This window comes from Lepidochelys olivacea (genome assembly GCF_965140295.1).
Source record: "Lepidochelys olivacea isolate rLepOli2 genome assembly, chromosome: 7".
In the NCBI taxonomy this organism is placed as follows: Eukaryota; Metazoa; Chordata; order Testudines; family Cheloniidae; genus Lepidochelys; species Lepidochelys olivacea.
In genome coordinates, this window is record NC_140417.1 from 23,311,869 (window position 1) to 23,336,137 (window position 24,269).

Here is a 24,269-nt window from a genome sequence, read left to right on the forward strand (position 1 = left end):
CAGCAGGACAGTGGGGTGGGAATAGGTATTGTTTCATATTCTCTGTGTATATATAAAGCCTGCTGCAGTTTCCACGATATGCATCTGAGGAAGTGAGCTGTAGCTCACGAAAGCTTATGCTCTAATAAATTGGTTAGTCTCTAAGGTGCCACAAGTCCTCCTTTTCTTTTTGCGAATACAGACTAACACGGCTGTTACTCTGAAACCAGCTTTAAGATGGAGACTAAACACGCGAAGACTACAAGTCCCAGCAGGCCATGGGTCACCTTGAGGGATCGTTTAGACCCAAGGAGGCGCATGGAATGCTGGGATTTATAGTCCCCTGGGTCCAATAGGTACAAGGGAATAGTCTGCGCCGTGCGTCTTGCCGTAGTGCATGCTGGATGTTGTGGTGTCTGGTGGGCGCAGTGCATGATGGGAATGATAGCGCCTCTGGCCAGGGCGGGACGCGGCGGCGGAGTCTGCCAGGGAATTGTAGTTCTTGGGGCTGCCGGAAGTCTGCAGCGCCTGCGCGGAGGCGCTCGGCCGGCGACCCCGTGCGTGGCAGGAAGCGGAAGGGGGCCGGTGGGGCTCGAGCACTGACGTGTCTCTCGGAGTGAGCAGGAGCCTTCGCCCGGCCTCTGCTCCCTCTTTGGACAGCAACAGCGGCCGAGATGGGGAGTGAGTGTCGGCGCGCAGCCGGGGCCTGGGAGCGATGGAGGGGTGCCCGAGCTGTGCCCCGGGCTGGCGGCGCCCCGCTGCCCTCCCTCTCCCCCCCCCAGCTGTGCCCCGGGTTGGCGGCGCCCCGCTGCCCTCCCTCTCCCCCCCCTAGCTGTGCCCCGGGTTGGCGGCGCCCCCCTGCCCTCCCTCTCCCCCCCCCAGCTGTGCCCCGGGTTGGCGGCGGCCCGCTGCCCTCCCTCTCCCCCCCCCCCAGCTGTGCCCCGGGTTGGGGGCGCCCCCCTGCCCTGCCTCTCCCCCCCCAGCTGTGCCCCGGGTTGGGGGCGCCCCCCTGCCCTCCCTCTTCCCCCCCCCAGCTGTGCCCCGGGTTGGCGGCGCCCCCCTGCCCTCCCTCTTCCCCCCCCTAGCTGTGCCCCGGGTTGGCGGCGCCCCCCTGCCCTCCCTCTCCCCCCCCCCAGCTGTGCCCCGGGTTGGCGGCGGCCCGCTGCCCTCCCTCTCCCCCCCCCAGCTGTGCCCCGGGTTGGCGGCGCCCCCCTGCCCTCCCTCTCCCCCCCCAGCTGTGCCCCGGGTTGGCGGCGCCCCCCTGCCCTCCCTCTCCCCCCCCCAGCTGTGCCCCGGGTTGGCGGCGCCCCCCTGCCCTCCCTCTCCCCCCCCCCAGCTGTGCCCCGGGTTGGCGGCGCCCCCCTGCCCTCCCTCTCCCCCCCCCCAGCTGTGCCCCGGGTTGGCGGCGCCCCCCTGCCCTCCCTCTCCCCCCCCCAGCTGTGCCCCGGGTTGGCGGCGCCCCCCTGCCCTCCCTCTTCCCCCCCCCAGCTGTGCCCCGGGTTGGCGGCGCCCCCCTGCCCTCCCTCTTCCCCCCCCCAGCTGTGCCCCGGGTTGGCGGCGCCCCCCTGCCCTCCCTCTTCCCCCCCCCAGCTGTGCCCCGGGTTGGCGGCGCCCCCCTGCCCTCCCTCTTCCCCCCCCCAGCTGTGCCCCGGGTTGGCGGCGCCCCCCTGCCCTCCCTCTTCACCCCCCCCAGCTGTGCCCCGGGTTGGCGGCGCCCCCCTGCCCTCCCTCTTCACCCCCCCCAGCTGTGCCCCGGGTTGGCGGCGCCCCCCTGCCCTCCCTCTTCACCCCCCCCAGCTGTGCCCCGGGTTGGCGGCGCCCCCCTGCCCTCCCTCTTCACCCCCCCCAGCTGTGCCCCGGGTTGGCGGCGCCCCCCTGCCCTCCCTCTTCACCCCCCCCAGCTGTGCCCCGGGTTGGCGGCGCCCCCCTGCCCTCCCTCTTCACCCCCCCCAGCTGTGCCCCGGGTTGGCGGCGCCCCCCTGCCCTCCCTCTTCACCCCCCCCAGCTGTGCCCCGGGTTGGCGGCGCCCCCCTGCCCTCCCTCTTCACCCCCCCCAGCTGTGCCCCGGGTTGGCGGCGCCCCCCTGCCCTCCCTCTTCACCCCCCCCAGCTGTGCCCCGGGTTGGCGGCGCCCCCCTGCCCTCCCTCTTCCCCCCCCCAGCTGTGCCCCGGGTTGGCGGCGCCCCGCTGCCCTCCCTCTTCCCCCCCCCCCCAGCTGTGCCCCGGGTTGGCGGCGCCCCGCTGCCCTCCCTCTTCCCCCCCCCCCCAGCTGTGCCCCGGGTTGGCGGCGCCCCGCTGCCCTCCCTCTTCCCCCCCCCCCCCCAGCTGTGCCCCGGGTTGGCGGCGCCCCGCTGCCCTCCCTCTTCCCCCCCCCCCCAGCTGTGCCCCGGGTTGGCGGCGCCCCGCTGCCCTCCCTCTTCCCCCCCCCCCCCAGCTGTGCCCCGGGTTGGCGGCGCCCCGCTGCCCTCCCTCTTCCCCCCCCCCCCCCAGCTGTGCCCCGGGTTGGCGGCGCCCCGCTGCCCTCCCTCTTCCCCCCCCCCCCCAGCTGTGCCCCGGGTTGGCGGCGCCCCGCTGCCCTCCCTCTTTCCCCCCCCCCCAGCTGTGCCCCGGGTTGGCGGCGCCCCGCTGCCCTCCCTCTTCCCCCCCCCCCCAGCTGTGCCCCGGGTTGGCGGCGCCCCGCTGCCCTCCCTCTTCCCCCCCCCCCAGCTGTGCCCCGGGTTGGCGGCGCCCCGCTGCCCTCCCTCTTCCCCCCCCCCCAGCTGTGCCCCGGGTTGGCGGCGCCCCGCTGCCCTCCCTCTTCCCCCCCCCCTAGCTGTGCCCCGGGTTGGCGGCGCCCCGCTGCCCTCCCTCTTCCCCCCCCCCCAGCTGTGCCCCGGGTTGGCGGCGCCCCGCTGCCCTCCCTCTTCCCCCCCCCCAGCTGTGCCCCGGGTTGGCGGCGCCCCGCTGCCCTCCCTCTTCCCCCCCCCCAGCTGTGCCCCGGGTTGGCGGCGCCCCGCTGCCCTCCCTCTTCCCCCCCCCCCAGCTGTGCCCCGGGTTTGCGGCGCCCCGCTGCCCTCCCTCTTCCCCCCCCCCAGCTGTGCCCCGGGTTTGCGGCGCCCCGCTGCCCTCCCTCTTCCCCCCCCCCAGCTGTGCCCCGGGTTGGCGGCGCCCCCCTGCCCTCCCTCTTCCCCCCCCCCAGCTGTGCCCCGGGTTGGCGGCGCCCCCCTGCCCTCCCTCTTCCCCCCCCCCAGCTGTGCCCCGGGTTGGCGGCGCCCCCCTGCCCTCCCTCTCCCCCCCCCAGCTGTGCCCCGGGTTGGCGGCGCCCCCCTGCCCTCCCTCTCCCCCCCCCAGCTGTGCCCCGGGTTGGCGGCGCCCCCCTGCCCTCCCTCTCCCCCCCCAGCTGTGCCCCGGGTTGGCGGCTTTTCTTATTAGCTGGGCATTCTAATTTTGATGACATCAGGAAAGAAATTTTCAGCAGCGTGCAAAGTAGCAAATACAAATTTTCTTATGGTAGGGAAGGCTCTGTATGATTCCAGGAGGTCAGGCTAGATTACTTGACAGGTACTCTTGGCTTCACTTGCCTGTGGATCATCTAAAGTTTAGTAGGAGTGCCATAGTAAAAGAAACTGCAAGCTGATTGGATCATGGCCTAAGCTAAAAATCAGTCATTCTTCCTGAATAACAGAAACCCACAGCAATGAAAGATGCTCATGTCCCTAGTTAATAGAAGCTTCAAGATAGTCTGTTTGAGGAGGAGGAACTGGTCAGGTTCTGGAAAAGAATTTTGGTTTCATTGTTGTAAAAGGTAGATGCGGTATTTACAGAAAGTGAAAAACCACAATCTAAGAAATTTCTGTTGGAAATTAATAACTTAATATCTAGTAAACTGTTTCTGGTCTAGACTTAAACAGGGTACATTTAGTATCAATTTCATATTTCCACAGAGCTACTGAAAGCGTTCATGTTTCAGTGCTCTTGTGCTGTCTTCCATGAAATGGATATAAAGGAAGTAAATCCTACCACATAATTTCTGCAGTCTGAGATTCGACTGTTGTCCTGAGAGATTCAGCCTACCTCCCTTTGAATTTCCTTGGACCTTATGTTCCTGTCTTGGAAAAACAGTTTATTTTATAACTGTTAAATCTGAAAGAAGAGTTCATAGTTCAGGCCTGTATTATAGATACCTCCCATTTCCTTAAATGGTAACTTTCAGACCTCACTGGCTTTCTAAGGATAAACCTCCTCATGCTGGTGAGCAGTTTCACACACAAATTTTGTGGGATTGTTTGAGTAACTGTTTAACTAGTGCCTTTAAGGGGTTCATTCATTCATCCCCAAAGTAATTTCACCTTTCCACATAAATTCAGTTATTCACCTTATGCCTCAAATAACCACCATCAAATAGAAGCTGGAAGGATGTGGAAGAGTATATCTCTAGAAGACAAAATAAGTTAATGAAACTAACATTCTCTTCCTCATCCTTCTCAAGAAAGAGTTACAAAATATCCAGATCAGCCATGTATAATAAGTTTGCTGTTTGTTATCACACTCGTTCAAAGGTGCAACTGCCTTGTTAGGTAGATCTGGCTAACTGCGCTAGGACAGGTAAGGGTGAGGTGACCACCTAGTCCCTAGCCCTTGCAAATTTAGAAATTTCCATTTTTTTAACATGTCAGTGACTAATCATCAGGATTGCCATAAATTCCATATCTGTATGTTCACTTTACCATCTAACTTTTTATTTTATTTACAGTTAAATTTCTTGAAGTGATCAAGCCCTTCTGTGTTATCTTGCCTGAAATTCAAAAGCCAGAAAGGAAGGTATGTTTTTGAGATGTTCTTCAGAACTCTATTTGTAAGAGATAAGGTTTCTAAGCCTAAGGTGTGTAACTGTCAGCAGTGCGGTTACTTTTAACTGAAATAGTTGCACCATTGCAGCCCTAGTGTGAACAGTTGTACCCAGTATAAATCATCTTTACACTGGCATGAGTGCATCCATGGTAGTTGTTGTACTGCTGTAATTATAGCAGTACAATTGAAGCAGTACAAGTTTTGTGTGTCGGCAAGGCCTGAGGTATATGATGATATATATATGAGAGAGAATTAATTTCAGAGTAGCTAAAAATGGTATCTTAAAATTCAAAATACTCTTCTTCTTTTTCCCCCATCTCCCTTAAAGACAGCTGATTTGAACAAATAATCTTAGATTGGAATTTTTGCCGAGAGCTTTTTTTTGGGTAGGCCGTTAAACTAAGAATCCATTTCAGTGGATCAGTACTGGAATTACCTTATACTGCTTGCATAAGGTTGTTTGCTTGGATGAAAGTTTCATTAAAGATTTACCATCTTTCCTTCTAGACTTCATATAGTGTAGATGGGATGAAAAGGGACTTGATAATTTGCTTTTTTCTAGTATTTTACTCTAAGTATGCAGTTACATGATAGAGTTTAGTTGACTTGCTTAATAGATGAGCTGTTGTGACCAGTGACAACCCATTCAGTTTAACTCCTGTCTTTTTCTCTTTTTCTTCAGATTCAATTTAAGGAAAAAGTGCTATGGACAGCTATTACGCTTTTCATCTTCTTAGTATGCTGCCAGGTATGTTTGTAATGTTCTTTCATTTTCCTTTCAAATAAAGAGGAGAACAAAGTCAGCGCTTTAATTTAACCCCACTTCACTTTCATTGCTTGGAAATTCAGATTCCCCTGTTTGGTATCATGTCATCAGACTCGGCAGATCCTTTCTACTGGATGAGAGTGATTCTGGCTTCAAATAGAGGTAAGATCCTGCTTCAGATAACTTAATTGCCAGCGTAGGGTTTCTTCCACTGGCTGTGTAACTTGGCTTGTTTGAACAGCTGGGATTTTAGTCTGTTTATAGATTTTTTTTTTCTAATGAAGTGAACATCTGGATTGGAGCAATAAACATGGTATAATAGAAAAAATGATAAATCTGGGGATTGGAATTTGGCACAAATGCATTAAAATTATATATGAATAGACACATTATCAATTGCATATAGCCAAGTGGAGGAAAAATAGCCTTTGGAGAGAAAGTGGGAACAAGACAGCTCATAAATACCCATATATAATAGAAATTATAAAACTCCTGCAGTACATTCCATGTATTCTGATGCACATTCCCAGCTATAAGTACTTTGTACTTTTTTTTTCTTACGGACACCTTTGGTCGGTCACACAGAGTAAAACCTATGCTGGCTGCTCAGTTGTCCAGTTGCTCACTGAAGCTTTTTTGTGCTGATGTAAATCAGATACAGTATCAATCACTTCGGTGCACCATTTGATACTAGTTCAGGTATGTGTATATGTATCTGGTCAAATCAATTGATTATAGCAAAATGGGAAGTGCAGAGATGTGCATGTAACTGAGAAACATGATTATACCAAAAAATATTAGAATGTCATCCTTCAAAGGAGGAGAGTGAAGCTTTACCATTTCTATACCATCTTATATCTGGCATAGGTATGCCAGAAAGCAATAATTTTAATGCAGGGCACATGATACTAAGGCATGATTCATTGTCTTGCAAATTAATTTTAATCAAACTTCAGTTAGCTTCTAAAACTTTTCTTTTTAAACTGACTCAGAGAAAGAGGTGCCACGTGTCTCTTATTGTTCTGTCTGTACCATGAGGAGGTGGGAGGAATGAACAGTCAAACTTTGCACTTTATGGGGGTCTGGAAATGGTGAACTGCAACAATTGGCTTTCTGCATCTGACAGGAACATTGATGGAGCTGGGTATTTCACCCATTGTCACTTCCGGGCTCATCATGCAGCTCTTGGCTGGTGCCAAGATAATTGAGGTTGGGGACACTCCAAAAGACAGAGCTCTCTTCAATGGGGCGCAAAAATGTAAGTAGCAGCTGATATCAAGGAGGCTCATCTAGAATGAGGCCTGACATTAACAATGGATGTTGTGAACTTGATCGCCTGAAAAATCTTGAAATCGCACGTGTAGGCCTCCCCAGATGTTAGTTTTCTTGATTCTGAATTTGTTAGTACTTCTATACTCTGATTTATTGTCTGCTGTTTCTTGGCCCATCTGAAATTTTCTGGTGGGTTTCAGTTGAGTTCTTAGTGGTTGTCATGTGATGGTGTCCCTGCTGCAGTTTCAGCAGAGAGGCCAAATATTAAATGGACCATGGAGATACCAATACCGCACAGACCTCTAAATGTAATTGAGGCATATTTGATGTGGTAGAATGGTGAGGCAATTCTGTGCTGCTGCTGTCCTTCTTGTGTGAACTTTAAAAGGACTTGAGTCTCATCAAAGTTGGCTCTTTTCAGTAGTAAATGTTGCTAGATATCTCTGTAATGTACAGATTTCAGTTAATTTTAGTCAGATCTTCTCTACAACTTGTTTCTGTACAAGGAACAATTAAGTTCCAAAATCTGTTTACTGAAGAAAAACTCACCTAAATTGCTTACGTATCAGCTTAATGTTTTACTTTGTATTTAAAAAAAATATTTCCTGCAAACAAGAGTGTTTAACATTGAGAATGTTGCTTCATCTTTTTTAGGTTTAGATTAGTTTTCTCTCATTGCTGCTGTGCAGTGTTTTTGTTGATCCTAGAGTTTCCAGTGACCGACTTCAGTGCTCAAACTTCATTTTGACATTGCATTTAGATGTCTATTTCATTAGTTTTTTGTATACTCCTTCCCCCTGCTACCCTTTTTTCACTGGTCTGCAAATGTCTTATAAACTGACAGTATTTTTTGTTGTCTTTTACAGTGTTCGGCATGATTATTACAATTGGTCAGTCTATCGTCTATGTAATGACAGGGATGTATGGAGACCCATCTGAGATGGGTGCTGGTATCTGTTTGCTTATCACAATTCAGGTAACTTTTATACCACACCCTCTACATCACTCCTCAAAACGATACTTCCCTGTTGCATAACTGCACCCCCATGGAGTGATGGGAAAGGAGCGAGGAGAATGGAAAGCACACATGTCTGCCAACTAAAGAGGATATCTGATCTTCTCCTTGTTATTGTTGATACAAATGTTTTGTTCCATTAAGTCAGCATTATTACAAAAAATAAAAAGGGATGAAGTCTCCAGTAAATAATGCTATTTCTTTTCTTGCAGCTTTTTGTAGCTGGGTTGATAGTTCTACTATTGGATGAGCTTCTACAGAAAGGATATGGTCTTGGTTCTGGCATCTCTCTCTTCATTGCTACCAACATCTGTGAGACTATTGTATGGAAGGCATTCAGCCCCACCACTGTGAACACAGGCCGAGGTGACTCTTTGCTTGTGTTAAGATTTAAGTATTCTGTAATATGAAAGATGACTAGATTATCTGAGTAGCTTCATGTGCACTTTTCCCACATTCTAAAGCTCCACTCATACATAGCAATTTCTACAGTAACCTTCCAGAGCACAGAGAATTTCAGCAACAGAAAAGTTGTTTCTATGCACAAAAGAAAAAAAAAATAAGGAAATTAAGTTAAATAGTAAATATTGCTCTTGACCTCTCAACTCCTGTAATTTTTTCAAGTGGAATCCTAATTATAATAGAGATGTTTGTATGCAAGGTAGAAATGCATGTGTAAAGCAAATACTGAGAGGGAAGACTCCAGAGGTTTAAGATGAATGGTATATAAGCAGCATATTACCTTTCTTGAGGGAGGGAGTGCCTCCTGCCACTCAGCAGCTACCCCTATTGTTGATTTGAGTGGCACTTTTTCCAAAGACTAATCAAATCATCCTCAGTTGCAAGGATAGGGAATGAGGTTCCATAGGGGACATGAAGAACTGTAGAGAGAGGAGATGGAAGTATTGAGTGCTCACAGGAAGGCAACTAATTTCATTTGTGCAAATAAGCTGTAACTCTATAATATAGGATGATCAAGTGTTCAGTCCACAGCTTTCTCCATTTACTTTACATTGTTTATTGTAAGTCTGCAGAATACCTCCACCAGATCTTTACTGTCTCCTTAAATGTATGCTTTAGTCAGACTCTGGAATGAAGAATGGTCATACTAGCTCAGACCAATGGTCCAACTAGCTCAGTTTCCTGTCTTCTGACATTGCTCAGTGCCAGATGCTTCAGAGGGAATGAACAGGGCAGTTATTGATGATCCTGTCGTCCAGTCTTGGCTTCTGGCAGTCAGGGGCTTAAGGACACCCAGAGCATGGGTCCGACCATCTTGGCTAATAGAGATTGATGGACCTATCCTCCATGAACTTACCTAATTCTTTTTTGAACCCAGTTACACTTTTGGCCTGCACAACATCTCTGGCAACAAGTTCCACAGGTTGACTGCATTGTGTGAGGAAGTACTTCCTTACGTTTGTTTTGGTCTGCTGCCTTTTAATTTCACTGGGTGACCCCTGGTTCTTGTGTTCTGTGAAGGGGTAAATAACACTTCCTTATTTACTTTCTCCACACCAGTCACGATTGTTTTAGACGTCTCGCATATCCCTCCTCAGTCATCTCTTTTCCAGGCTAAACAGTCCCAGCCTTTTTAATACATCCTCAGATGGAAGTGTTCCATACCCCAGTCATTTTTATGGCGGTTCTGTGTACTTTTTTCAATTCTAATATATCTTTTTTGGGGATTGGGCAACCAAAACTGTGTGCAGTATTCAAGATGTGGACATCCCATGAATTTATGTAGTGGCATTATCGATCCCTTTCTTAATGGTTCCCAATCTTCAGAATTGGTTGCTGGGAGGCATGAGAGTCGGTCATTTCAAAATGTCACTTTTATTTAAAGGGCAGTGGTTTTGTCCTACAGAATTCATAGTTATAGCAGAATCCAAGCTGTTGCTTAAGAATCTTGGGTCCATAAATTTTGAACGCTCTTCTTTCTGTGTGATTTTTCAGCAGGACAGGAGAGTCAAAATCGCTTGCTTTGTGATAGCGAGTTCTCAAAGCACAGAACTTCAAAGTAGGAAAACAGACCAATGCATTTCTTTGAAATGTAACTCTGTCATAAAAAGTGATTACAACTCTGTTTCCCTTTTAATCCCATGCTGCTGTGTTTTGCTCTGTGTTGCTGATAAGTACTCTGGAAAACCTAAATTTCTAACAAGAAATGTGTTCTCAGGTGCAAATTGCTTGAACTTCTTTGGATAATTCAGTGCTTCAGGATGCTCTGAATTCTGTGGGTCTAAAGTGTACTGTTTACATCTCTCTTGTTCCCTGTGTTTTATAGAATCATTGTTTTGTCTTCTAGTATGTTCTTTGGCACTGTCTAAAATAGTCAAATGGTGTGGAATCCATACCTGTATGAAATTAGCAGATGTAGTTTACGCTATGAAGACAATTGCATTCTTCCCTGTATTAACACGTTCCTTATAGAAGGAATTGCCTTTAGGGTGTGATTTTTCAAAAGTGCTCAGCATTGGCCTAACTGATCCTATAGAAATCAATCGTAAAACCCTTACTGACTTTAGTGGGAGCAGAGTTAGGACAACAGCAAGTGCTTCTGATAATCCCACCCTAAATAGTGTATTTCAGAAGCCTAGTTAATGTCTTAATTCAGGTATTAAGATACCTGAACTCATTGTCCTTCCCCTCTCCCTTTCTCATTTAAGGAATGGAGTTTGAAGGAGCCATTATTGCTCTGTTCCATCTGCTGGCTACTCGTACGGACAAAGTCAGAGCTCTCCGAGAGGCCTTCTACCGCCAGAACCTCCCTAACCTCATGAACCTGATTGCCACCATTTTTGTCTTTGCTGTTGTCATTTACTTCCAGGTCAGTCAGAATCTAAAATAATGTTTAAAACCACTGCTGGTAGATGTAGTAAAGTCACCTGTTTCACAAATGCAGTCTGATAAATTTTGAGTACAGATCCTGACAGCACTTCCATAGAAAAGCTGACAATTGTGAAGATAAATATGAATTTAAGACGTTCAAAATCTTTGGCTCTTTTGTGGCTTTAAATCAGAATTGACATGGCTGAGTATTTAAAAATTGATTTTTTTTCTGCAGCTTGAAGAGTTAAACTTCACCTTTTTAGTGCATGCAGAAGACTCCTAATGACTTCTGGGTGTGCATGCAACAGCCAGGGCTTCAGTTACTTGATCTGAAAAGGCTGGAACTCCACCCTTGGCTTTCTGTGGCCCCTGAAAGGCTTGAGAACTATTGTAGACTGAGAGAGATGATGGATGTGTACTAACAGACCTTGCTAAAAATGCCTCAACGTTTTGCTGAAAATACCATGAGCCCATAAAAACCTGAGTTCATTTTGGAATTTATTGCAGCAAAATGGCCAATAAGTAGTAAATAACCGTTTTTTTGTGTGTACCTTTGGAATTTCCACCTCTGGGCACTATGCTGAGTTCTTCCTGTAATTTCAGACTCACCTTTGAATATCTTGGCATTTCATAAATTCACATATTTAAGCTGCCCTGTGCAACGATCTAAATGGGTCTGAGGTCTTGGCAGAAGGGCTTAAGTAAAGGGCTGAGCTAGCAGAGTCTTTGACACTCACATGCTTCACGGCAAGATTTTTGTGGAGACCTTGCATGTGCTGCAGTTGTGTGGTGCCTCTGCTGTCTGTGTTTTACTTCAGAGTTACAGTGGGGTTTTCACTTGGCATTTTTCAGGGCTTCCGAGTGGACCTCCCCATCAAATCTGCCCGCTACCGTGGCCAGTACAACACTTATCCTATCAAGCTGTTCTATACTTCCAATATTCCGATCATTCTTCAGTCTGCCTTGGTATCTAATCTGTATGTGATCTCCCAGATGTTGTCTGCTCGCTTCAGTGGCAACTTGTTGGTTAGCCTGCTGGGCACCTGGTCTGTAAGTATCCACCTGTTTTCTGTAGCCTGTTTTACACCACACAGGGGCCCCACTAGAATGCCCAGCTTCCGACATGATCTCTGTAAACATAGTGACACTTTCCCTGGCAAAATTATGCACATTGAGACTAACAGCCCAACATGTGATGTTTTCCCTTCATTATTGACTGTGGAATACATTTACCGTGTGTGTTTAATCTGTGGCTTGCTATTACTTTTTCCTCCCTTGCAAACCCAGTATCTTTTATTTTTTCATTTGTCCCTTATGTTCCCATCTTTAGAAACTGCTCATAATCTGAAACTTGAATTCCCTTGTGCAGCCCATGTGCACACACAAACTCTACCTATTAAAAAAGGGATGATGCATTTAACCAGGGTTAGTCTAACTGCTAATAAATAGGGACACAAAACTAAACAGTACAAACTTATTTGTTTCTTTTCAGGATACTTCATCTGGAGGCCCTGCTCGCTCTTATCCAGTCGGTGGACTTTGCTACTATCTCTCACCCCCTGAGTCCTTTGGTTCAGTGTTAGAAGACCCTGTCCATGCAGTTGTTTATATAGTGTTTATGTTGGGCTCCTGTGCTTTCTTCTCCAAGACATGGATTGAAGTTTCTGGCTCCTCTGCCAAAGATGTAAGTTAAAGAAATTGTTTTACAGGATAAAACCAGGAGAATTATCCTGCAGTAATTACTACTTCAGCAGTAATATTGTGAAATGGACAATATAGCCTGGTGCCAGCCTTGCCTCTTAGTAATACCACTACTTACGTGGAGTGCCTTTTTGTCTGTGGATTGCAAAGCACTTAAAGCTGGGCAAGCATTTGTGTCCCCATTTTACAGAGGGGAAAACACGCACACAGGTAGAACCCTGATCTCCTGATTCCCATTTGGGGCCCTATTCACTGGATCACACCAAAAAACCCTAGGTGGGTGGTGTAGGAATAGAGATGTATCTGAGATGCTTGAATATCACTTGAGTAGCATAGAAAGAAACAGAACAATATGAAAGAGAAACTTCATAAGGAGCATAGTGTGTAGCCTGGAGCACTACATATGGAGCATAGCGGTCAGATGACAGCTGCACTGTGTGAGGGTAATTATCTCCTTAAATACCTACACACAGTATTTTAATACTTCTGTGCCTGGAAAAAAAACAAGCTCTCATGGGATCTTTGTAGGGACTGATAACTGGAAGTAGCTGTGTTTCAAACTTGCTTAATTGGTGGTATGTTAAAAATAGTTCAGCACATCTATATACCAGTAGCTGGCCTATCTAAACTTCAATCATTCAGATGTGTAACACTCAAGAACAAAATATTTCATTCTTAAATTGAATTGCTTGTTGCTATTGGAGATGGTAAAGTGGCTGACAGTATGGCAGGTTTTAGTTAGGAAGAAATAGGTTTTGCACAATGAATATTTTCATTTGGGATGGATCTGGCTGCTTGCTGCCAAATGTGGCCGAGGTCCTGCTTGGAACTCTGTACAGATCTTGGCTGGGTTTTGCTTGTGTGTCACTCTATTAATCATGGCTTAGAATACTGGAACAAGGCATTTTACGCTTTAAACATAATAATTGGGCAAAGCTCCACTTTGTTTTTATTCTGTTTCTTGGAAGATGGCTGACATGTAACCACAGAAATGTCATGCTTTCAATTCCAGATACCTAGGTGGTTCTGTGAAATTAACCTAAAAAAATGAGACTGAATTTCTTTACTAAATTTCTTGGCTCAATACAGGTTGCCAAACAACTAAAAGAGCAACAGATGGTAATGAGGGGCCATAGAGAAACCTCCATGGTCCATGAACTAAACAGGTGAGCTACAAATATGTCCGTGGCTATATGTACCAAATGTTCATGTAATATCAGTGCTACAATAGGCACTGTCTTCAGAAGATTAGAACTTGGATGTCCTTTCAAGCTCAGTTCTAGGGTGACATGCTAGCCTACTGCATAAGGTCATGTCTCCTGCTGGAGGCTGGGCCTATAAACACTGTAATCTACTGCTACCACACAGCTGAAGGATTTAGCTCAAGTAGTAGACCTGTGTCTGGTGCTGAAGGTCCTGGGTTCAGTCCTTGCTGACAGCCATGGTGTGAGCATGCAAACATATGGGTCCTCGCACTAATATAAAAGCTCTCACACAAACAGGCTAGCAATCAGCTGGCCAAGGTACCTCCAAAAGCCCTCCATTGCAGGGTGATGAGTATGGAATCACTTAACTTCGTAAGCCGTTATTCTTCTTCGAGTGATTGTTCATGTGTATTCCACTATAGGTGCAGGTGCTCGCCACGTGCACCGGTGTCAGAAGTTTTTCCCCCAGCAGTATCCATAGGGGAGCGCCCTTAGCGACCCCTGGAGTGGCGCCTCCATGGCGCGGTATAAGGAGTGCTGCGCGCTCTCCCCACCCTCAGTTCCTTCTTGACGTCAGCGAAGGTGCTTTGGAACTGCTCGGCTCCAGCTTTGCTGCAGCTCGTCCCCAGAACTCTTGTTCGTTCAGTGTATGGTATCTGTAGTTAGGTTTGGTTTAGTTAGCGTGCCCAGGTTGGGGCATGCCCTGCGCCCTGGGTTTTAAGTCGCGTGACACTTGTAGGTGGCCGATGCCTGTGAGTGATCCGCATGCAGACTGTTTCTGCAGTTTGGGTGAAACCCATCTTAGCGATAGTTGCAAGATTTGCAAGTCATTCATGCCTCGGACCGAGAGAGAGAGAGAGACGTTCGGCTGCAGGCCATCCTGTTGGAGTCTGCATTGATCCTGACTCCGGCGCACCGCTCCGAGTTGGCACGGGGTACCGTGGTGTCGGTGCGTGAAGACCTCCCGGCGCCATCTACCAGTTGGCACCGCTCCCTGTCTGTGGGGCATGCCAAGAAGGCTAAGAAGAGGCCTTCGCTGCCGCTGCACCGGAGCAAGACTGGGGGGAGAGGCTAGGTCCGTGTTGGGTAGGCCTCCGACTCAGGTTGAGCTGAGTAGCCTGGCCCGTTCGGAGCAGGCTTCCCCAGATATCCGGATGCCCTCTACCCCAGAGGCCCTGCAAGCAGCCCAGGATATTATGTCCATGCCTGTACCAGGAGCACCGCCAATGTTGGCCCCACGGTCCAGAGGCAAGCTGCTCCTGGGATCTCTGCAGTTGCCTTCGACTCTGTACCAGGGAATGTTCCCGACGCCGTTCGCCGCTCAGTGACCATCCCGGGTGTAGTCCACGTAGGTTGCTGTCAACCTCCCCACCAGGCTGTCTGGCTGGGTTCCATCTGACAGACTCCAGGCACCGTTCCACCTCGAGGAATGGACACCGATGAGACTGAGGCAGATGACACTCATCTCAGAGGGGCTGTAGTAGCCAGTTGTGACATGAACATCGACGCCATTCCCTTTCATCGTCGCGCTCCAGGACCCCGCCATGACACTGCTCCCACAGCCCCAGGCGTCAATTGCCGGCTCGGATCCACCTGCCGGAGCTGATCTCAGAGCAGCTGCTACCAGCAGTACTGTTCCCTCACGTCGGGGTCACGGTCTTGTGGTCGGCGCTCCTCCCGGTCCAGGGACAGCGGCAGGTCATACGTCAGCCCCAGCCTTTCTTCATAGTCGTCCACCGATGGGCCGGGCCAGGCCAGCTAGGCCCACAGCCAGTTCCGTCGGTGCCACAGCAGGTGCAGTGGCTCTGGGCCCTGTGGCTGGTGAAGTGGTACCAGTGGGCACCATGGTCCCCGATGCATCTCCTACTGGGGGCTCGCTCTGTGGCAGGAGCCTCAGAACAGCCATCGGCCACCCTTTCCTGGCCTCTGAGGAAGGAATTGGCAGGACGCACATCTTTGGTGCTGTGCCCAGAGAGCGACCAGGTGGTGGATCCTCCGGTGCTGGTGGACACGCAAAGTACTGCGCCTGTCTCCTTGCCCTCCCCTGGATAGGTGATTATGGTCCCTCCTCCCTCCGTCCCACAGGAGGACTCTAATGTCCACCAGGAGCTATTGAAAAGAGTGGCATCAAACCTCAACCTTCAGGCAGAGAAGGTGGAGGAGCCCTTGGACTCTCTTTTTAATGTCCTGTCTGCCTCGGTACCGGGCAGAGTGGCCTTGCCACTCCACGAAGGGGTGGTGAAAATTTCAAATGCCTTGTGGAAAACCCCGGCCTCACTGGTCCCCATCTCGAAGAGAGCGGAATGCAATATTTTGTACCCACCAAAGGACATGAATACCTATACACCCACCCTGCTCCTAACTCCCTGGTGGTCGAGTCGGTCAACCACAGGGAACAGCAGGGCCAACCAGCCCCTACTCTGAAAAAAAAGGATTCAAGGAGGCTGGACTCATTTGGCAGAAAAATTTATTCGTCCTCGAGCTTCCAGTTACAGGTGGCAAACCATCAGGCTCTCCTGGGCTGTTATGAGTTCAGTCTATGGAGCTCTCTGCCCAAGTTCAGGGACTCCCTTCAGGAGCATGACAGGAAGGAGTTCAAAGCTCTGGTGGAGGAGGGTACAGCTGCTGCCAAGGCAACTCTGCAGGCAGCATCAGATGTGGCGGACACAGCCGCGTGGTCCATAGACTCCGCGGTGTCCATGAGAAGGGCATCATGGCTCCTGCTGTCTGGGCTGTCCATTGAGGCACCTGCTGCGGCACCGACATAAAACTGCATGGCCTGAAAGACTCCCGCACTACGCTTAAGACTCTTAAGATAGGCCACCCACTCTAAATACGAGCTCCCTTATAAAAAGTCGCAGGACTATAAAAAAACACCCACAGAGGCAGTCTCAGTCTGCCCCCCAGCCTGGGTCCTCCAAGGGCAAACAGGCAGGGAAACGGCAATTTTGATGGTACGCCTAGGGGCAACTTAACAGTTAACATCAGGGATCCATCCTCAAAGCTTCCTTTCTCAAACCGGTTGTGTGCGTTTCTCCCGGAATGGTCGCAGCTGACTTTGGACCGATGGGTCCTCAGCACTATCTCTCGGAGCTACACCCTCCAGTTTACCTCTACCCCGCCCAACCACTCTCCCACCCAGTACCCATAGGGGGAGCCCTCTCACGAGGCTCTGCTCGATCAGGAGGGGGGGTGGCGCCTTGGCCTAGGAGCGGTGGAGGTGGTTCTAGCAGAGTTCAAGCGCAAGGGGTACTACTCTCGCTACTCCCTTATCCCGAAGAACAAAGGGGGGCTCAGGCCCATCCTGGACCTGCGAGGCTTGAACCAGTTGTGACGGGGTCAGGCCAGATGGCTACAGGAGAGTGTTAGAAGGCAGATATATTAGCCCAGGTTAAGTAGGTCCCTTTCCCCTGAGCAAGGTAATAGGGAAGGTTCCAGAACAATCAGGAACTTTCTGGAAACAGTTAAGGCAGACAGGCTGATTAGAACACCTGCAGCCAATCAGGAAGCTGCCACAATCAATTAAGACAGGCTAATCAGGGCACCTGGGTTTAAAAAGGAGCTCACTTCAGTTTGTGGCGTGTGTGCGAGGAGCTGGGAGCAAGAGGCGCAAGAAGCTGAGAGTGAGAAGGCGTACTACTAGAAGACTGAGAAGTACCAGCATTATCAGAGATCAGGAGGAAGGTCCTGTGGTGAGAATAAAGAAGGTGTTGGGAGGAGGCCATGGAGCCCAGGGAGTTGTAGCTGTCACGCAGCTGTTACAGGAGCCATTGTAGACACCTGCAATCCACAGGGCCCTGGACTAGAACCCAGAGTAGAGGCTGAGCCCGGGTTCCCTCAATCCCCCCAACTCCCTACTTGATGCCAGAGGAGTTGAATTGGACTGTGGGTTCCACCAGAAGGGAAGGTCTCTGGCCTGTTCCCCAATCCACTGGGTGGATCAGCAGAGACTGTGGGGATTGTTCTTCCTTTTCCCCATGCTGGCCAGTGATGAGGCTAACTGAGTGAAAGGCAGGTTTGAGCCACGAAAGTGGCCAAACTGAGGGCTGCCATGAACCTCTGAGGTGAGAAAATCCACCAATAAGTGCAGGACTCACAAGGCACAGGAGGAACTTTGTCACACAGTATATGATGAAACTCAAGTTCTGCATGGTCTCCCTGGCCTCCATCATTCCCTCCCTGGATCCCGGGGACTGGTACACCGCCCTCGATCTGCAGGCTGTGTACTTCCACATCCATATATTCGAGGGGCACAGACGCTTCCTACATTTCACGGTGGGATGGGAACACTACCGGTTTACAGTCCTCCCATTTGGCCTGTCCACTGCCCTCAGGGTATTTGCGAAGTGTATGTCTGTGGTGACGGCCTACCTCAGGCGCCGTGGGGTCCAGATCTTCCCTTTTCTGGACAACTGGCTGGTCAAGGGCAGCACCCAATCACAGGTATGGGACCACATGGCGCTCCTTATGTTCACATGCACCACTCTGGGCCTGTAAGTGAATGACACCAAGTCACATTAGTCCCAGTACAATCAGGGCGGTCCTGAGCCTCCCTCCCACCGGACAGTTTTGAGACCCTGAAAGGGCTCATCAACAGAGTCACAATGACAACAGTCAGAGCGTGTGTCCAGCTCTTGGGTCACGTGTTGGCGTGCACATATGTGGTTCGTGCCGCCAGGCTCAGTATGAGGCCCCTCCAGCTCTGGTTGGCCTCTGCATTCTCCTGGGCCAGAGACAGGATGGACCAGGTCCTCACTGTGCCCAAACTGGTGATCACCTCCCTTCAGTGGTGGTCCTCCGCAGGGAACATGGTCTATGGGGACTTGTTCAAAGGCAGGCCCTTGTTGCTGGAACTGGTGTCCGACGCATCGGACCTGGGGTGGGGAACCCATGTGGGAGATGTTCAGACCCAAGGTCTGTGTTCTGCAGAGAACCTGGCCCTCCACATAAATGTCAAGGAGCTGTGGGTGGTCCGCCTGGCATGCATGGCCTTCTGTTCGCACCTGGAGGGCAGGGTGGTCAGGATTCTCACGGGCAACACGGCCTCGATGTTTTACATCAACAGGCAAGGCAGGGCCTGATCCTCTGCCCTCTGCCTGGAATCCTTCAAGCTGTGGGACTTCTGTATAGCCCACAACATTTGCCTACAGGCCTACCACCTACCGGGCACCCGGAACTTGTGGACTGATCACTTGAGCAGGGACTTCTCCTCTTAGCATGAGTGGTCTCTTCACCCAGAGTTGGAACACAGACTTTTCCAAGAGTGGGGAACTCCCCAGGTGGACCTGTTCGCAACTTGACAGAAGATTCGCTGTCTCCGGTTCTGCTCCTGGGGGGGCTGGGGCAGGGTGTTATCTCTGATGTCTTCCTCCTGTCCTGGTCAGGCCAGTTTCTCTATGCCTTTTCCCCATTCCCACTGATCAGCAAGGTCCTGGAAAAGATAAAGATGGACAGGGCCCAGGTCCTCCTGAATGCCCCAGCATGACCCAGGCAGCATTGGTATAGGACCCTCATGAGCCTCGCTGTTGCCCCGCCATGGCCGCTACCGTCCCGCCCGGACCTGCTCTCCCAGCACCAGGGCTGCCTCCCCCACCCCAACCTGGTGGCACTTCACCATGCCATGTGGCTGCTCAATGGTTAGGCCGGGAGGAAAGTATGTGCTCGGAAAGGATTCACTGTGTCCTCTTGGAAAGCAGGCAACCCTCCATGTGCCGAGCCTACTTGGCAAAATAGTCTACGTTCTCCTAATGGGCAGATGAGCAGGGCGCTTCCCCCATGACTTCCCCGATCCAGCTCATTTTGGACTACCTCCTTCACCTTAGAGCCCAGGGCCTGGCACCCTCGTCCGTCAAGGGGCACTTGGCTGCCTTATCAGCCTTCCACCCACCAGTGCAGGGGCACGTGGTGTTCTCCCATGCTATGGCTGGCCGATTCCTTAAGGGATTGGATCGTCTCTTTCCGTACGTTAGGCCCCCTGTCCCGCAGTGGGACCTGAACTTGATGCTGGCCTGGCTGACGGGCCCCCAGTTTGAGCCACTAGCTATGTGCTCTTGCACTTTTCATGGAAGGTAGCCTTCCTCATTGTGATCACGTTGGCACCGCGGGTCTTGGAACTTGGGGCCCTGACCTCCAAGCCCCCGTACACGGTGTTCCATAAGGATACGGTACAGCTCCGCCCAAAGGTGGTTCTCCGCCTACCACATAGGTCAGGATATTTTCCTGCTGGTCCTTTGCCCCAAGCTCCATGCGTCCAGTAAGGAGCGCTGCCTCCACAAGCTGGATGTGAGATGGGCTCTGGCCTTTTACCTGGAGCGTGCAGGAAGTCTTCGCAGCTGTTCGTTGCCTTGGCCGAACGCGTGAGAGGTCAGCCGATCTCCATTCAATGGCTCTCCAACTGGATCACCTCGTGTATTCGTGCCTGTTGTGACCTGACTGGAATTCCGCCGCCATCGATTGTGCGGGCGCACTCGACTAGGGTGCAGGCCTCGTCTGCTGCCTTTTTAGCCCATGTCCCCATTCAGGACATTTGCACGGCTGCCACATGGTCTTCAGTTCACACGTTCACGTCGCATTATGCGATCATCTCCCAGACGAGGGAGAATGCTGGGTTCGGCAAGGCTGTGCTCCGTGCTGGGAATTTGTGAACTTCTACCCACCTCCAACAGATATAGCTTGGAATCACCTATTGTGAAATACACATGAGCAATCACTCGAAGAAGAAAAAACAGTTACCTTTTCCGTAACTGGTGTTCTTCGAGATGTGTTGCTCATGTCTATTCCACATCCCACCCTCCTTCCTCTCTGTCAGAGTTGTCTGGCAAGAAGGAACTGAGGGTGGGGGGAGTGCGCAGCGCCCTTTATACCGCACCATGGAGGCGCCGGTCCAGTGGTTGCTAGGGGTGCTCCCCTACGGGTACTGCTAGGGGAAAAACATCCAACACCAGTGCACATGGCGAGCACGCACACCTACTGTGAAATAGACATGAGCAACACACCTTAAAGAACACCAGTTACGGAAAAGGTAACTGTCTTTTCTAATTGGTTTTGAGTCTGCTGGTGGCTGTGAGGATTGCAAAAGCCTGAAAGATAAAATTTAAGAGCTGTGGTTGCATGCACGCAACAATTTTCATGCATTTTTACTGCATCGTCAGTAATATATTCAGCACTTAAATAGCACTTTAATGTTTCTGCAACGCTTTGAAAATGTGACCTGTTACAGGAAATATTATTAATCATATTTGCAGATGTCTCAGTTACATACCTCTATGGGTAAGAGCTACGGTGTGCTAAATAATGTTGTTTTGAATCCCAAATAAGTATTTAATAAACTACTTGGTGCAGAGGTGGGGCACAGTGACCCTTTTAGTTCTGCAGCGCTTCCCACTGCAGTTCTCACCTCTAATATGGAGGTGTAATATGTGGAGAGACTACAGGTCCCAGCCTGCTTTGCTCCAAGTCACTTGAAATGAGATGGTGCATTTTCTAGGATCGAATTGCCATTGGCTGCCGCTGTGTTTAAAGATGTGGCTGGTTGTAGTCTAGTCCATTCCATTCCCAGGCAGCTTGGTGATGTTTGTCCTCAGCTGGGCCATGCTTGGGGCTCCTTACCTAGTATGCCGAGCCTAGTGCATGTTCCTCCTCTTGGATTGCTGGACCAGGGAGGAAGAGGGTGTTTTGCTACTGAGGGCCTTTGTTTTTATTTGTAATAGTTACCTTAAGCTGCAGGGGAGCTGCTGAAAAGGTATTTAAGATGCCTAGTTGTATGAGGTCTAGCTTCCTGTTGTTTTAAAGGGATTGATTTTTTTCCCTCATAGAAAACACTCACCTCGTTGATTCAGACTGTTCTCCCAGATAGGTATATCCTACAGCAGAGGTCCCCAAAGTGTGGGGTGCGGCACCCTAGGGGGGCATGGAGGAACCTTTGGGGCGGCATGGTGTGGCCTGAGCCAGCCCCCATGGGGGTGGGGAGGGAGTGCCACCCAGGCCCTCCCCGTCCTCAGCCCTGTCCCCAATCTTGGCTTGGCTCCGCTCCCGGCGCCGCACCAGTACCGGCCACTGGCCATGGCTCCATTCCTGGTCTGGGGCTGAGGCTGGGAGCAGAGCTGCACCTGGCCGTGGGCCCAGCTGCCAGCCCCCATTGCAGGCTAGCTGCAACTCCACTCCTGCCCCCAGCCTTGGCCCATGGCCCCAGCCTTGGCCCCCTTACCACTGGCCACTTCTCGGGCTGCGGGGGGGAATGGACAGGGATACAGTGCTGGTGGGGGTGGGGGCGGAATATGACCCTCAAGTTTGGGGACTACTGTCCTACAGGAATACCAATCCCTGGTGCGAAAGGTAGCATGATGTCTGACTGTGCTTTTCCTTTTACCATTGTATTTTACAGGTACATTCCCACAGCTGCTGCGTTTGGTGGTCTCTGCATTGGTGCTCTCTCTGTCCTGGCAGACTTCCTTGGGGCAATTGGGTCTGGAACTGGAATCTTACTAGCTGTTACTATCATTTACCAGTACTTTGAAATTTTTGTAAAGGAACAGAGTGAAGTTGGGAGCATGGGAGCTCTTCTTTTCTAAACCCAGCTTCTGATGGACCTAGGAAAGGGGGAGGCGTATTCTTGAATTATCCAGTCAGGTGAAAAGAAATAAAACAAACTCGGGCACATCATGCTATAGGAACATGTATTTTAATAATGTTTCCAAAGTGCATTTCCTTTTGTTCACTTTTTAGCATATTGTTTGTGTTTTTATAAATTGTTGGAAAATGTGCAAAAACACTTTTAAAGAAAATTGTTTATTTTTAATTACTTATTAGGAAAACCAACTTCCTGAATTGGATTTAGTTTGACACTTTAATTTTTCATCCCCTTGCAGGAATGATAGATGGATGAATGAATCAAGCCTTTGTAGGCTTAGATAAATAGACATGGGGGGAGGGCTATGTATTGGAAGGGATGTTTTTTCTATATATACTGTGTTTGCAACTCCTCTGCAGTGGATTAGCTGAGAGAAATCTCTTCCTCTGATGCTGGAGTTCATTAATTATGGTTGTAAGCACAAACAATGTTTAATATGTTCAGTTTTGTATATTTTTTGGAATATGGCATATTTGGTGAAGCATTTTCAGTGTATTTTTACAAAGGTGTCTCTACTTCCAAATGTCTTGTAAACTAAGCTAGGTCTTGTCAAATGCTGAATATTGGCTTGAGACTGTTGCCTAGCTTCTGTAGAGGTTAGAAGTGCTTTCCCTTCCGTAAGCTGAAAACTCAGGTCAGTCTAGGTTTCTCAAGGGGGAAGCAATTACTGTGCCTAGGAGTTGTAACCTTAAAACTTGGTAATATGGGGAAGCCTTGTAAATGTTCTAACTACCATTGACCACAGTGATTTCTAGCTCTGGCAGTGAAACTAGTTGGGGATTGCATGTCACAACTTTTTAGAGGCAAATCTTAATTTTGTCTTTTGATAAACCAAGGCTTCTCTCATTAAAAATAAGTAATAGTCTAGCAGCAATGAGGATATCCTCATCTGACTGCTTGTTTCTAGTGAATTGTATGAGATTCATTGCTACAGAATGCCACAAGTGTAATTGACATATCTGTCCCAAAGTACCTAATTTATGGTCCTGGACAGGAGATTAGTCTGATAACTTTGTCACTCCCCATGTAAAAGGCATCCTTTTGCCATCTCTGAAGTATGTTTAAAATATACCCGTGCTGACTTGAATAGTGTGGAGTGAAAACACTTGCCTGGACACCTGTGGCCTCCTGTTTCGTTTTGAGGGCCGCTCCTATCAAAATGGAGAAGTCACCTTAAAAGGCTTAAAGGAAACTGGGGAAAAAATCCTCAACTTCTAATTTTAAGTTAGATTGATCCTTGGCACCTTAAATGTTGACAAATGCAAACATTTTGTGTGCAAAGGAATCCTGCAAGTAAAGTTTCTTCCTCAAACAGTATTGGTCAACCTGGGAACCAGAATGGGAAGGGGTAGTGTTGAAGTGTTTCTCTGTACTGCACCAATATGACTGTATATTCTACTGTTACTCTGAAAACGTAAAAGATGGTTTGTGCTTTGAGTGACAGAATCTTTTCTATTATATGTTCCTGAGAAAAGTAGAGCCAGAGCCAGAAACTCTTGCTGTATTTGCCACCAAGCTCTAACAAATGTATGAGAATGCTGCAGGCTCTGTATACTATGTACCTATCAATAGAAACTTAAACGCTTAAAATGGGACAAGGACCTGAATTAGAAAAAGGGCAAAAGTAATGGAATAAAGTAGCCATGAATAAAGAAAATGTCATAAAAGTCCACTTGTTAACTTCACACTACATTCGTCTGTTTTTTTTATCGAGGGTCTGTTTTGGTATAGCAGCATGTGACAACAGAGTTTTTGATGCAAAATCTGAGAGAGTTCAGAGGTGACTTTTGATGTGGGGGAAAGGGGGTGTCTTTCAGAAAGACCAGTCAAGGGCCTCACTTCTGGGCACACAGTTCTGGCTGGGCTAGAAGTGTATTTGCGTTTTCAGTTAGAACTGGCTGCAGTTTAGACCAACAGTTCTGGAGTTTCTGGTGAATAGCACTTGTTCTGTGCATCTGTATTTTGTTGCCTAGTGGTGGAACTTTGTACATCTTCAAGCAGATACGTCCTGAAGGCAGGATCTGATGATCATACAGTGGAT

The 24,269-nt window shown here is 49.8% G+C and overlaps 1 protein-coding gene across 1 annotated transcript; it reads left to right on the forward strand.

The window, feature by feature from the left end:
• The first annotated feature begins 529 nt into the window (after positions 1-529).
• SEC61A1 (SEC61 translocon subunit alpha 1) lies at positions 530-23,913 on the forward strand. Its single transcript, XM_084634205.1, has 12 exons — positions 530-660; positions 4,711-4,778; positions 5,491-5,556; positions 5,658-5,736; positions 6,701-6,832; positions 7,713-7,822; positions 8,074-8,227; positions 10,531-10,691; positions 11,546-11,743; positions 12,186-12,377; positions 13,484-13,560; positions 21,983-23,913. The coding sequence occupies exons 1-12, from the start codon at positions 654-656 to the stop codon at positions 22,167-22,169; spliced, it is 1,431 nt and encodes a 476-aa protein (XP_084490331.1). The 5' UTR covers positions 530-653; the 3' UTR covers positions 22,170-23,913.
• Positions 23,914-24,269: the final 356 nt, after the last annotated feature.